This window comes from Emys orbicularis, chromosome 2 (assembly GCF_028017835.1).
Source record: "Emys orbicularis isolate rEmyOrb1 chromosome 2, rEmyOrb1.hap1, whole genome shotgun sequence".
Lineage (NCBI taxonomy): Eukaryota > Metazoa > Chordata > Testudines > Emydidae > Emys > Emys orbicularis.
Genome location: NC_088684.1, coordinates 207,878,070 through 207,892,772, shown reverse-complemented (window position 1 = coordinate 207,892,772; position 14,703 = coordinate 207,878,070). Strand labels below are relative to the sequence as shown.

Genomic DNA, 14,703 nt, shown 5'->3' with positions numbered 1-14,703 from the left:
ATTTGGCACAGATGTTTCACAAAAAAAATCAATGGTGTCAACAAGTACTGTAGTATAAAATGCCAACGTGCTTTCCAGCAGTTGTTCCTTAAGCTCTGTGTCCTAAAAACAAGCTCATTCAAAGCAATAGCTTGTCCTCTGATCCACATTCCATGGCATGGCTCTAGTCCCTGATGTTCTGCTGTCAATACATTTTAGGAGCAATGGGAAGCAGATCAGGGTCAGTGTGGTGCAGCATAACCTGGAATGTTTGTCAATCCTAGTCTTATATAAGAACAGTGTGCAGTTGCAACAGTGGGATCAGCTGGAGTGTGTCTGGTCCCATTGCTGCAGAAAGAGGTCCAGAAAGGCTACTGCCCCATACTGGCAATTCTAATAGGATGCACAGAGGAGCAGGCTTATCTTTCCAGCCACCCAAAGACTAAGGATAGGGGAAGGAGGCCAACAATTAGGGTCTCCCTGAAGAACCAAGGAAATGGGGAGAGGAAACAGCCAGCAACCCACTACAGACATTTGGAATTTGAGAGAGAGAGATGGCATGCCTCCTCCGTAGAAGATGGCAGCAGATTAAGGAAGGTTTCCACTTTCAAGGGTCATCTTGGGGAGGTGGGATTCTGGATCCATGGAGAGGAGGCTCGTTCATCCGAATCCTGTTTCAAGTTTTTCTTTTGCTACAAGATTTTTGTCCCAGCCTACATTTACCTATATGTCCTACAGTGGCTAAGAAAAATGCTAAGCCCTGACTGCAAGGCTGGGGTCATGGTGCTGTCCTCCCCCATCCCAGCTTGGAGAGAAACACATGAAACACTATTGTACCTCTCTGAGGCGGTGTGGTTCAGCACAGTGGATTAAAAGGGCCGAACTAGCCGCATACGTTTTGAAGAGCATCTAGCACAATGGAGGCACCAATCCCTATACGGGAGGTTTGGGTGCTTCTCTAAATACATTCTCTGAGCAAAATCCTGCCCTTCCTTACACCTCATTGCAAGAATTGCGCCCCATAGTCTGATTTATGCTAATAAAGGCACATTTTCTGAGGGGCATTTGTTGGAGCCAGTTCAGTGGCAAGAGCTTGAATGTATAGTATAGGTGTAGGGGGCCTTTGTGCATTGACAGTTAAATATGGGAGTTGGAGGGTGACCAGGACTAGATCCTGGCTTAAAATACTAAACAGTAATAAAAACAAGAGCCACCAAAAGAAGACTTAACAATATTTCAGTTGGAAATTCTTAATTCTAAAAGGGGAAATACACTTGTAATAATAAATAAGCTGGTTTTGCTTTTGTTTGTTATTTTTCTGTCTCAGATCCAGAGCTTTGAGGATGAAACTCCAGGGGGAAATCTTCATGACAGCACTTCAGGTAGGTATTAAGAAAAAATGTAGCTTTAAAAAGAAATTAATTTTGCTGTGTATTTTTTCTAATTTCTCATCTCTTGCAGAATGCATTCTCTAGCTGTTCCTACCATCTATGCAGTTTGGATGCACAACTATAAATGTGCCAACCAAATGAGCATTCCACGTAATAAAATAATGTGACTTGCAAGTATGCACACCAAGTCAAAGGGGCTGTGTGTGTGTGTGCCTAGAGGTCTGCTCATACACAACTCATTGCCAGGCTGGGGCCTGTGTTAAGTGCTTAAAGGGTTAAAGCACAAACTGCTGGACCGACGTAAAGTGGAAGTGTGTCTTGACATCCTGTGGGAGTTCCTGAGTTTGAGTCCTGAGTTTTTCCTGCTAGAGAGATGGATGGGAAGTATTGGAGAAGCAGGCTGTTCAGCCTCCAGAACAGGGAATGTCTAGCAGGGTTCCTCCCTCTAGTTGTATTTAAAGCAGCAGTGACAAACTCCAGAGCAAGGGAGAGTCATTATTGAGCTTGAGAGTGGCAAGGAACAGACAGCAAGGAATAAAGGGAGAAATCCTGGTGGGCCTTACCATATCGTAATAGAATGATATTGATGATTTAAATGTAAATCCATATTTAGTCACATAAATAAGTGGCCTGATATCCATAGATGCAAATCATCTGTACATCCCATTGATTTACCCAAGAGTTGACATCTCCAAGGGTGACATCTTGGTGGCAGTGTAGTCAATAGCACAAGTCTCGTTGACTGCAGTGAGGCCAGGAGTTCACCCCAAGTGCATAAGCTTCACTTAGTAAATGCTAGAGCTGATCAAACTATTTGCAGTGAATAATATATCCGACAGCCTTTCTTTCTTTCTGTTTCCAAATGATCTGTGAGCAGGTTTTTGTTTGAATGGTGTGTTAGTTATACGTAATCGTTCAATAAACACTGTATGTGGGTGTATTTCAGCTTACGGATTGTTTGTTTTGGTCCTGTCTTTGGCTGTTCACGATGGGCCTGATCCAAAGCCCATTGATATTAATGGAAAGACTCTCAAGGGTATGCCGACACTGCAATAAAACACCCGCAATGGCCCGTGTCAGCTGACCAGAGCTTGTGGGGCTAAAAAATTGCAGTGTAGACATTCAGGTTCAGGATGGAGCCTGGACTCTGGGACTCTCCAATGGCCAGCCTGAGCCTAAATGTCTAACCGCTAATTAAACAACCCCGCAGGCCAAGGCCTGTGAGCCCTAGTCAGCTGACACAGGCCAGCAACGGGTGTTTTTATTGCAGTGTAGACATACTCCCATTGACTTCACTGGGCTTTGGATAAGGTCCTCCTGTTTGCTATTCATGGTGTATTAATCACCTCAGTTACATGGTATTGTTTTGTTTCTGCTTCCTGAATGACAACTGAATCTTTATAAATAGAGACATGCTCCCACACCAATGCACAAATAATCGTCATACTGGTATTCACACAAAGAATAGTCATTCCCCAACATTTGTGCAAAGAAAACCTCATTTGCACAAGTATTCACAGAGAGTGACCACAGCCAAACCAATTCAGGATTTGCTAAAATGCTCACAAATAGATGGGAATAGTTTCCTTCATAGTATCCTTCATAGTTTCCTACTATTTGTCCAGCTCCAGTGAATTACTGTAGTATTAATTTCTGCAGATCACATAATTATACTGTTCTCACTAGGTACCCTGCATTCTGGCCTAAAACACAGAAATAAGCATGGTCTTAGTCGAGATTTCATGGTACAGGTACCCTGCATTCTGGCCTAAAACACAGAAATAAGCATAGTCTTAGTCGAGATTTCATGGTACAGTATGTAGAATGTGATTACTTTGCCTATACTGACAGCAGTGCTTTGTCATCCAGTTAAATGGCCAACCAATATCATATAAGTAAATAGTACAAGTATTATACTAAGCAGGAGTCGGCAACCTTTCAGAAGCAGTGTGCAGAGTCTTCATTTATTCACTCTAATTTAAGGTTTCGCGTGCCAGTAATACATTTTAACATTTTTAGAAGGTCTCTTTCTATAAGTCTATAATATATAACTAAACTATTGTTGTATGTAAAGTAAATAAGGTTTTTAAAATGTTTAAGAAGCTTCATTTAAAATTAAATTAAAATGTAGAGCCCCCCCAGACCGGTGGCCAGGACCCAGGCAGTGTGAGTGCCACTGAAAATCAGCTCGTGTGCCGCCTTCAGCACACGTGCCATAGGTTGCCTACACCTGTACTAATGTCTGTGACACAAGGTGTAGTTCCAAAATGTTATTTCAGCATGTGATTTAAATTCTGGTTTTTCTCTGTTGTTATGGTATTATTGATACTTGTCTTAATTTCAAAGAAGACAATGTAGGGCCAGATCCTCTAATGTATTTAGGTACCTAACTCGGAACTGTGGATTCCACTGGGGGCAAAGTACCTAGAACATTGTACCACTGAATCTAAGTCCCCTTTGTGGATCTAACCTTAAGGCCCCAATTCAGCAAAGCACTTAAGTATATGCTTAACTTAAATTGAATAGTGATGAACTTAAACATGTATTTAAAGTTAAGTATGTCCTTAAGTGCATTCCAGGACAGGGATAGACTTAAGCACATGGTTAAAGCCACATGCTGAAGTGCTTTTCCAAATAGGAACCTAATTATGGAAAACATTAGCCCCAAAAGTGAATGCTAATGTAGACTGTAATCTCTTTGGGGGCAGGGACTGTCTGTTACTGTGTTTGTACAGTAACTAGCACAATGGGACCTCTTTCTCAGTTGGCCAGCAGGATCTATTGTAAGAAACGTAAGTTACAAGCATCTGAAAATAGGGATGGAATGGAAGCTGTTCCACTCCATTACCTCTGGATGTAGTGCTAGGTGCTGAAGAAGTAGGGCTAACTAGCAACAGAGTATTTTGCATAAATGGAGCATATTAGAAATGGGTGACTTATTGAAGTACTTGCCCTAAATGGACTTTTCCCTTGGTTCTGTAGCCTGGCCTCAATTTTAGTCCAATTGCTTAATTTTCTACACTCCCCATGAAAGCCAATTCCCTGTCTGCTGCGCGCCTTCTTTATATTTCTCCATAATGTAGATTTTGGCTGTTTAAATGCAGCAGGCTTTATGATAAGGCTTTTTTTCTTCTTCTTTTCTCTTCTGGCAGAATGCTGAGACTTAATTTTAAAAGACACTCAAACCCCCAAACATCCCTGAATGACTTACAAGGAAAACAGTGTTTTCTAGCTCTGTTTTTAAAAAAAAAAAATACAATTTTTTATTAGGCAATTTTATCATTGTTATAAATAAGTAATTGTACTGGGGAGAAGGGATAATCCTTATTTAATTAAATTCATCTATACTCCCAGGTTGGCAGCAACCAGACATATGTGAGACTAATACCCACAGCCTGCCTGTATGCATGTGCAATTAAAAATTCGCTCTACAGTAGCACTGGCAGTTTAGTGTTGCTTTTGGCATTTACAAATTCTTTTATTTTGTGCCTTTTTTTTTTAACCATACACATATGCTGGAGCAGATGTTGCTTATTTGTTGTTTATTCAAATCTGTAGGCTCTGGCAGCTAACTCCATTGTTCTGTAATGAAGCTTTATTCACTGTCCTGTATTAGGACCCAGCAAATGCATGACAGGCAGAGTTAGCTCCCAGCAGGAAGCTATAGTTATTGCTCTTACTTATTGGCTGTTTATATTCTAAAGCTCACAGTTGAGAAAGCTGGCTGGGCAGTGCAAGGGACTGGTGCTGTTGTGTTCTGAGGGAAATAACTCCACTGTATCTTTGTCCTGATGAGGTGCAGGCTTGCATGTAAACTCATCTGTTGCAGGGATTTCATATTCGATACTTGACAATAGAGCTGTTCTCTCTCTCTCTACCCCCCATCGTTCTTTCCGTTTTCAATTAGCCTTTGTAAAGTATTGGGTTTAACTAAAGGATGTTTCGGTGTTGTTCATGCCCGTTAACTCAGCACGTGTCTGAAGATTCATTTGCAACAACGTCTATTATGGATGCAAGGGAACTGAGGTTTATTTTTGTACAATATTGTATTCATTCACTCCCACTTCTTTCTTCTTTACTCCTCAATGCCTTTCCCCATTAGGGGAGCCACACTATTGCTATGCAAGGATTCCAATGTGGTATTGACCAAAGAAGGACCTGCTGATCCCTGAAGGTTGTGTGCCAACATAAAGGCATTAGCCTGCTGGAAAACCTCTTTGTAGCCCAAGAGGCAATCAATCAGAGAAGTAACCACCTCCATCTGGCACACTGTGACATGGAAACTCACTATTAGAGCATTCGTGATTCATCTTGTCCCAACTAATGGTGCCAGGGATCAAACTATACTCCGTCTTCGCAGCAGCTGGGAACATTCTAGCTTCCCAGCATGCTAAGCTAACACATTAGCTCCTGTGACTTATCAAGTAGCAATTCTTTTAATTATCACACCTTCACTCCTCCTACCCACCAACTCCACATACAGTGTGGCACCATGGGAATATTTCCAGAATGCAATCAGTATTTTTCTTAATTGACTGCGTTCCAACAGTGTGAATCCTGTTTATTCTTCATTGTAACGTGCATGGCATTGATTGCTCCATGCCACCACGAGTACGGGAAAGGAATCCACATTTATTTCCATGTTTCTTCTAGCATCAGGATATTCCTGTTGCCTCTCATCATTTTTAATGTTTAGCAAAATAGTAACAACATAGAGCCAGCTACCATAAGAAAGATTCCTTCTCGCCAGCGGAAGGGGGTAGCAAGGTAATTCACTGTCCTGGTTACCACTAGAACTGTCACACTGTAACCATTTACACTGTAGTCCTTAATTGTCCCCACTTTCTGAACAGTCCTGACAGGTCACCTTAGTGTAATAATGACCTCCAACAAATGGGGTGAGAGAGAGGGAAATTAGAGCATTGCTGGTGGAAATCCAGTGATGGATCTCGTTGCCTGTGACCTAAAGGGGGCTGATTTTCCACTCTGCTACATGGGTTTTACATTGGTGTAATTCCCTTAACTTCAGTGGAATTATATCTGCGTAAGTATGGCGTAACGGGGTGACTTGGTCCCAAATATTTTCTATACTACTGTTACTTTGCTATAGCTGTTGTGGGAGATAGGTGGGCTTTCCTGTCATCTGTGATGACCGCTGTGGAAATGCTGAACAGTGGAACTCTTCTGGGTGGCTTCTTTCTGCTCTGAGGAACTTAAGTTCTTCACAGAGAAGTCCCAACAGATTCAGAACAACCTCTGTGGAGCTAAGGTCAAAGTGGATACTGGGTCAAGGAACAAGGATTTACTATGCTGTGTCACCCTCCAAATGAGTCTTATGCAGTATTCTAGTTAGAGGTTTTTAAGCTATTGTAAGCTATTGTGATTTGGACCTAATCCCTCCCTCAGAGAGGGAAAGCTGCAGGGAAGTTGCAAACAAATTGTGGTCAAACATACTTAAAAAAATGGACACCAATATTGTTACTTATCTGTACAGTGGTAATGCCTATGAGCCCCATTCATGTCCTGAGCCTTTTCTTTCTGGCTGAGATCACTGAGAAGGCCATGATGGGTCTAATCCAAAATCTGATATCCTGAAGTCCTTAAATCCCCTTCTAGTCAGGCTTCTGGCTGGACTATAGCATGGAAACAGAGCTAATAGCATTGGCTGATGAACTTCACGTCAAGACATCCATGCTGACCTTTCAGAGGTTTTTGATACCATTTAGCAGAGAGTGTTACTGGACCTGGCAGGGAAGGGGGGAATTTTCATTCTATTTGGGGTGATTCTATAGGATGGTGCTGAGTGACTCCTCCTCCTTCATCAGGGCACTCGGCTGTTGAATCCCACAGGAGTTCAGTCCTGTCATTTCTTTTTATTCATGTCTCTATGCAGTTGCCACTTGGGGAGATTGTGAAATAATATCTGCAATGTCATCTGTATGCTGATGACACTTAGCTCTACATCTCATTTTCATCAGAACCAGACATAGCCATCACCAGGCTCTCCTGAAGTTTGGCAGGGATTGGAAGATGGATTAAAGCCAATTGGCTGAAGCTCAATCACTAATAAGATGGAGGTGATGCTGGCTGGCAAGGAAAAATACTGGGAGGACCTGGCAAAGTCTGAAGCTGTTCCATCAATTGAAGGAGGATAAAAGACCATTGCCAAAGTGGGCTGTAATCTCAGGGTTTAGCTAGATTAATCACTTCTCTTAGACTCCCAAATTGTATCAATGGCTAGAAATAATTCTGATCATGCATCACTGACTAAAATATTATGCCCTTTCCTCTAAAAGGCAGATCTCACATTGCTCATTCACACCTTCATTATTTCTAGACTTGCCAATGCAGTCTGTTTATGACTAAGCAAGAAAGCCACTCAGAAGCTCTGACTAGTGCAGAAAGCAGCTGCCTACCCTCTGAGTGAGATTGGTTGTCAGAGCATATCACACCTGTGCCCTGGATTATTCCCAGTGAAAATGTGTGAAATTCAAAGTGTTGGGCAGCATCATCACACCTAAAATGACCCCAACCCCTGATACCTTAAAGACAATACTCTCTCGCTCTCACTCTGACCCAATTGCCTTTAGGGTGTGGCTGCTGGAGCCAAAGATGAGGCATTCTCAGTAAAGAACCCCCACCTCTGAAGTTTGCAGAACTCAGTTCTGGCCTTTCTAGTAAGTTGCAACATTTTGTTCACTAGAGATTGTTGAGAAATATTTTTCCCCCATCAAAATTTTTAATTAAACAACATTTTTTCCATTTTCATCTAAAATTTTCTTCTCCAATTCTAGGGGGGTTGGAAAACACACAAAGGAATACGTTCATTTGTTTTTTATAGAAAACAGAATTTTCTTCATTTTAAAAGTTGTTCTAGAGAAATTTTTCACCCGGTTCTGCTCCTCACCAAGGCTTTCTACTAAATGTGAGCTATGAAAGCATGTGCTCTTCACTATTTTCTAAAGCATAGGGCTCATGAGGAACATGATGCCAAGCGCCTAATTTCTCAGGTGTTTTGGGTGGGAATAGGTTGAAGGCTGAGGGCTATGGTGATGTGCTAGTTATTCTGTGGTTGTTACATGGCTAGTTTAGAGGATGTTTTATACATTTATTTTTATTCTGCGTGATTTAATCTTATGAAATGCTTAGAGCCTGGGATAATCACTTTTAAATCAAAATAACTAAATACATTTTGTTCCTTTTCAAGTTATGTGAAGCGTGCCCCTATACCACAGTGATGCGTGCCTTATAAAAACATGTGATAATAAATAATAGCATGTACAGTGGGAGGCAGAAAACAGGAGAGAATTGCACAATTATCTACAATATAGGCACCATATAACTGAAAATGTACATCACATCTTAGATGTATCAGTGTTATCTGTGATTACAGAAAGAAAAACAGGCCAGACTATTTGAGAAGGAGGGTAAGAGGGTTCTTCTTTGGTAAAAGTAGAATAATTATACAGCAACATCTCTGGGGACCCTGGGTGCCTTGAAGTTTTCTGTTCTTGTTATAAGCTCTCTGGGGGCAGGAACTGTCTCTTTGCTCTGTGTTTGTACAGCCCCTAGCTCAACGGGGTTCTTGCCTATGACTAGGGCTCCTACGCATTACCAAAATGCAAATAAATAATAATAATAATTGTGTTTGGTACAGGATTTTGTATGTTACCGGTAATATGTGGTGGATCACAACTTCAACATGAGTTAACAGTGCAATGCTGTTGCAAAAAAAGCAAATGCAATTTTAAGTTGCATTAACAGAGGCATAGCTGCAAGTCACAGGAGGTGACAGTACTGCTCTGTCCAGAGCTGCTTATGCCTCAGCTGGAGTACTGTGTCCAGTTTTGGTCACCAATGCATAGAAAGGATGTAGAGATAATGGGAAGGATACAGAAGCAAGTGACAAAGATGATAAAAGGGATGGATTGCAAACCATGTGAGCAAAGGCTGAAGGAACTGGGTAGTTTGGAAAAGAGGAAATTGAGGGGGGACATGTTAGCAGTCTTCAAATATTTGAAAGGCTGCCATAAAAAAGATGGAGAAAAGTTGTTCTCTCTTGCCACAAAGGGAAGGACAAGAGACAACTACAGCATAGCAGATTTAGATTAAATCTCGGGAAAAACTTCCTAACTGTAAAAATAGTAGGACAATGGAACAGACTGCCTAGGGAGTGGAAGCTCCTTCACTGGAGGTTTTCAGAAGGAGACTGGACAGCCATCTGACTTGGATGATTTTTAGACACAACAAATCCTGCATCTTGGCAGGGAGTTAGACTAGATGACCCTTGTGGTCCCTTCTAACCCTATGATTCTGTAATACTGTGTATGCTAATTTAAACAAGAATCTCACTTAATCCAAATGGAACAGAGGACATGGAATTTATTTAGCTAACCTGCATTTTGAATAAGATATAACTAATGCATCGTGGGGCACATAACCCAGTTTCCTATAATGTGGGTTTCAGATAAGAAGATTTTTCTAACTTCTACTATAGTTTTGTTTAAAACAAAGATCAGTGGGAGGGCATTAATGAAAACTGTAGTTTATTCCAGCACTGAAAATTGAAGTTATGGTTTGTCTGCTGCTGCCACCTGGTGATCATTCTCCTATGCTGCTGCATGTTGTTCTGTTTGTCAGGTCTAGTCATATGGCGATGCGCCTAGTTGGGCAGCCCTTACTCCAATGAGAAATTCCATTGAAATGGGCATTCCTAGAAGGCGACAGACTATAAACATGAGAGAGGGTTGTAGAATTGGGCCTCATATTGTTTCTATTTAAAAAGTAAATATAAACAAAGATTTGCTAGCACCATCTGACCTGTACATTTTTACTTCTGCAGTGGGGAAAATAAAGTTTTTAAATGCTTCAGAAAATATATTTGAATCATAAACATGCTGTTTTGTATTTCAGTGATACTAAGTGTGCATGGCATGGATATTGGTAATCAGAACAGCTGAAAAACAGCCCTTTAGAATAAAGGCAGAATGTGCAATTGTGGCAGTTTTGCACTCCCCAATTTTGGCAGTGATGTGGAGCTGCCCTGCAGATGTGCAGCACAGGTTAGCGCAAGACATTTTGGTCACATACCTGCAGGGCTGGCCTTACCATGAGGCGAACTGAGGTGACCGCCTCAGGTTCCAGACTGTGTAGAAAATTGTGTCTGCTGCTGGTGCATATGTATTCTCTCTGCTCTAGATGCACAGAGATGGTGGAGTGTTGTGCTGGAGGAAGGAGGGCACAAGAGGCATAACAGGCAGGCAGGAGAAAAGGTGAGAGGGAATAACCGAAAGCAGCAGGAGCTGCAGGGAGAGAGAGGAGGAGCCTCTTATGTTCCTCTCTAGCACCCCCAGGAGCCTGGACTGATTAACACCAGCTTCTCAGGGAGCTTCCTGTTTCCTGCTGCTTCCCTGAACCCGCTTGAGGAGAACAGGCAGTCAACTGAAGTAGTAGGAGCCAGTTAGGCCCTTAAGACGCTGATATCTTCCCTCACTCAGGCCCTGCTACCAGCCTGCTTATTTGTCCCCTTCAATTGAGTGTTGAGAGCCACTATAGCTGGTACAGAACAGTAGTCATGAGTGAAAGAAGAAAACGCCCCTCTGGGGCAGCATTCAGAAAAAGAAAGAAAGCAAAAGAAGCTTTTCTATCTAAGCAGGAAGGAGCGCTCCTGAGATACATAGACATAAATGTTCACGATGAGCCTTCCGGCCCCAGTGAGGATGTGAGTGGTGAGGAGAAGCCTGATCTTCCAGTTAGTCAGAGTGCAGGTGACCTGGCAGCTACTGCAGCATCCATATCTCCATCTCAAATGGATGTAACCATGCACATTCCTGAAGAAAAGTATAGAGCAGAGAAGAGTGTGGTGGAGGCGCAAGAAACAGCTGCTGCTGAGTTTAGTTCCTTAAGTCTAGATGATCCAGGACTGTGGACCTACTTGAGCAGTAGCCTGAGGGACTTCTTTGTACTGCATGGGCCACAGCAAGTGAAAAACTTCATGTTCGCCAAAGCCAATTAAAATAGAAGTTTCCATCCAACACATTACTGGCATGAAATCCCCAATGGTGACAAAGTGGAGAGGCCATGGCTTATGTACTCAAAAATCCAGAATACTGCATACTGTGTTTGTTGCAAACTCTTCCCTCTAATGTTCCAGCCACATTGGGTTCTACAGGAACAAAGGACTGGAAAAATCTGGCTAGAAATCTGGCATGCTATGAGAAGGCAACAAATCACCAGAGAGCATTCCATAGGTGGAAAGAGCTTGAGATGAGACTAAGGTTAAAGGCCACCATAGATGATCAGCATCAAGAGAAGATTGCATCAGAATCTCTTTACTGGCAAAATGTTCTGAAAAGGCTCATTGCCATTGTGAGAATGCTTGCTACCCAAAACCTAGCCCTGCGTGGCACTTCAGATCAGCTGTATGTGCCAAACAGTGGAAACTTCCTTAAAATTGTGGAGCTGATGGCTGAGTTTGATGCTGTACTCCAGGAGCATCTAAGAAGAGTCACCACCCAAGAAATGTACACACACCACTACCTTGGAAAAACAATTCAAAATAAGATCATACAATTACTGGCAACAAAAGTCAAACAAAAGATTGTGGCAGACCTGAAGTCAGCAAGATATTACTCTGTTATTCTGGACTGCACACCTGACATCAGCCATATGGAACAAATGACTTTTTAATGGTGCGTTTTGTAACAACAACAGAACCTAGTGAAAATGTCCCTACAATAGTGACTGTCAGAGAGCATTTTCCAGAATTTATTGACATTGATGATACTACAGGAGCTGGTATGACAAATATGCTTCTTAAAAAGCTGGAAGATATGGGAATTGCTATAGCTGACATCAGGGCCTGCTCCAGGGTTTTTGCCACCACAAGCGGCGGGGGGGGGGGGAAAGCTGCGATCGCGATCGGCGGCAGCTCCACCGCGCCGCTTTCTTCTTCGGCAGCACTTCGGCGGCAGGTCCTTCCCTCCGAGAGGGACCGAGGGACCCGCCGCTGAAGAGCCGGACGTGCCACCCCTTCCCCCTGGCCGCCCCAAGCACCTGCTTGCTGCGCTGGTGCCTGGAGCTGGCCCTGGCTGACATAAGAGGTCAGGGCTACGATAATGGTGCCAACAAGAGAGGAAAGAACAGAGGAGTGCAGACACCGATCCAAGAGTTAAACCCTCAAGCTGTTTTTGTCCCATGCAGTTCTCATTCATTGAAGTCGGTGGTCAGTGATGCAGCATCAGTTTCTAGTGAGGCTGCTGAATTTTTTAATGTAATTCAAAGCATCTATGTATTTTTCTCTGCATCAACTCATCGATGGCAAATTTTGAAGCAACATCTGGGAACATCCTCTCTGACACTGAAACCACTGAGTGCCACACGATGGGAAAGTCGAGTGGAGGCGATAAAGCCTATCAAACGTCAAATTGGGAAGATACATGATGCCATAGTTGCCATTATGGAGGATAATGCTATGACAGGAACTGTTCATGGGAGAACAGTGGCAGAGGGAAATGGAATCACCAGAAACATACATAACTTCAAATTTCTGTGTGGCTTAGTGTTGTGGCATGACATATTGTTTGAAATAAATGTTGTAAGCAAGAGACTCCAAGGTGCTGACCTTGTTATATGTGGAGCAATGGAACAACTGGACAAAGCAAAGTCATACCTACAGTCTTACTGGTCAGATGAGGGATTTCAAAACTTTCTGAAGAGTGCACAGAAGTTGGCAGAGGAACTTCACACTGAAGCTATTTTCCCACCCATTCAAGAATACAAGAGTCACCAAAGAAGAAGACATTTTGATTACGAGGCACGGGATAATCCCATAAGAGACCCCAAACAACAATTCAAAGTTGAATTCTTTAACCAAGTGCTAGATTGTGCAATACAGTCAGTTGAAGAACATTTCATGCAGCTCAAGGAGCACAGCAGTATATTTGGGATGTTGTATGATATTCCAAAACTCCTCACTACACCTGAAGAAGACCTACTCCAGCAATGCAGGGCACTAGAGACAGTGTTGACACATGATGACATGCGCAATATTGATGCGAGTGATTTAGGTGATGAATTGAAAGCCCTTTCGAGATACATTTCAGCAGGATCAACTCCAAAGGCTGTTGTGGAATATATGTGCACAAATAAGATGACCACCCTCTTTCCAAATGCGTTTGTTGCTCTGCGCATACTTCTAACACATCCTCTAACAGTTGCCAGTGGACAGGAGCGGCTCTAGCTTTTTTGCTGCCCCAAGCACAGCAGGCAGGTGCTGATTTTCCAAAGTGCTAGAGGGTGCTCAACCCCTAGGCCCCACCCCCACTCCACCCCATCCCCCAAGGCCCCACCCCGCCCCACCTCTCCCCACCCCCTCTCCACCCCTGCCCCACCTCTTCCCACCCAGTTCCATCCCCCTCCCCCGAGCGCGCCATGTTCTTGCTCCTACCCCCTCACCCTCCCCCCAGAGCCTCCTGAACGCCGCAAAACAGCTGATCGTGGCAGGCGGGAGGCGCTGGGGGTGGGGGGGGAGCTGATCAGGGGGCTGCCAGTGGGTGCTCAGCACCCACCATTTTTCCCCGTGGGTGCTCCAGCCCCAGAGCACCCATGGAGTCAGTGTCTATGCCCAATTTCTTCTGTTAGAGTTTTGATATTTGGCACCTTTGAAGATAGGCTTCTTAATAAAAGTGACCTATATATGGATTTAAGTGCCTAAGTTAGGCACCAAAAGTCAATTTAAAACCTGAGCTCTGATTTTTTACAAGTCACTCTAATTTGTTTTCATGCTTGTTTGGTTTTTTATATATACATTTTTAGAAACGAGAACATCCAATCTGTAATCAAATGTTTCCATTCAAGATCCACCACCACCATGTAATAGCTGCAGGAGACCTGACTCTCATCACAGTGGTAGCTTACCATAGTTGCACTGGGACTACTCACTGCTTAGAGTTAGGCATATGCTTAAGTATCCTGCTGAATCGGGCCTAAAGGAGGAGAAAGTCATGATTTATAATTATGCAAAGACCTTGAGAGTTTTGTGTGAAAGACTGCAAAGTGCCTTACAAATACAGCTGAGTGAATAATTCAGAATGACTCCTTCAGCCTTTTTTCCCCCCTTACAAAATATCCATGATCTCTGTTTCTCGGAATATATTTATTATTCAAATATATGTGCTGGATATTTTTTAGAAAAATGTACTCTGTGTGGGTTTATCACACATTTACAATTTGAGCCACATTGCTTACTTGTTGTTGGGCAGATAAGTCACCTCATATTGTTTCTCTTTTGTGACTGGATGAGCAGGTGAGCACTTTGATGTGCATTTTTACA

The 14,703-nt window shown here is 42.8% G+C and overlaps 1 protein-coding gene across 1 annotated transcript in view; it reads left to right on the top strand.

Annotated features, from left to right (window-relative positions):
- The window catches only part of ITPRID1 (ITPR interacting domain containing 1), a 60,534-nt gene that overhangs the window by 20,922 nt on the left and 24,909 nt on the right, over positions 1–14,703 (top strand). Inside the window, exon 8 of the mRNA XM_065399122.1 lies at positions 1,307–1,361. Coding sequence (XP_065255194.1) covers positions 1,307–1,361 — 55 coding nt within the window. The remainder of the gene's footprint in view (positions 1–1,306; positions 1,362–14,703) is intronic.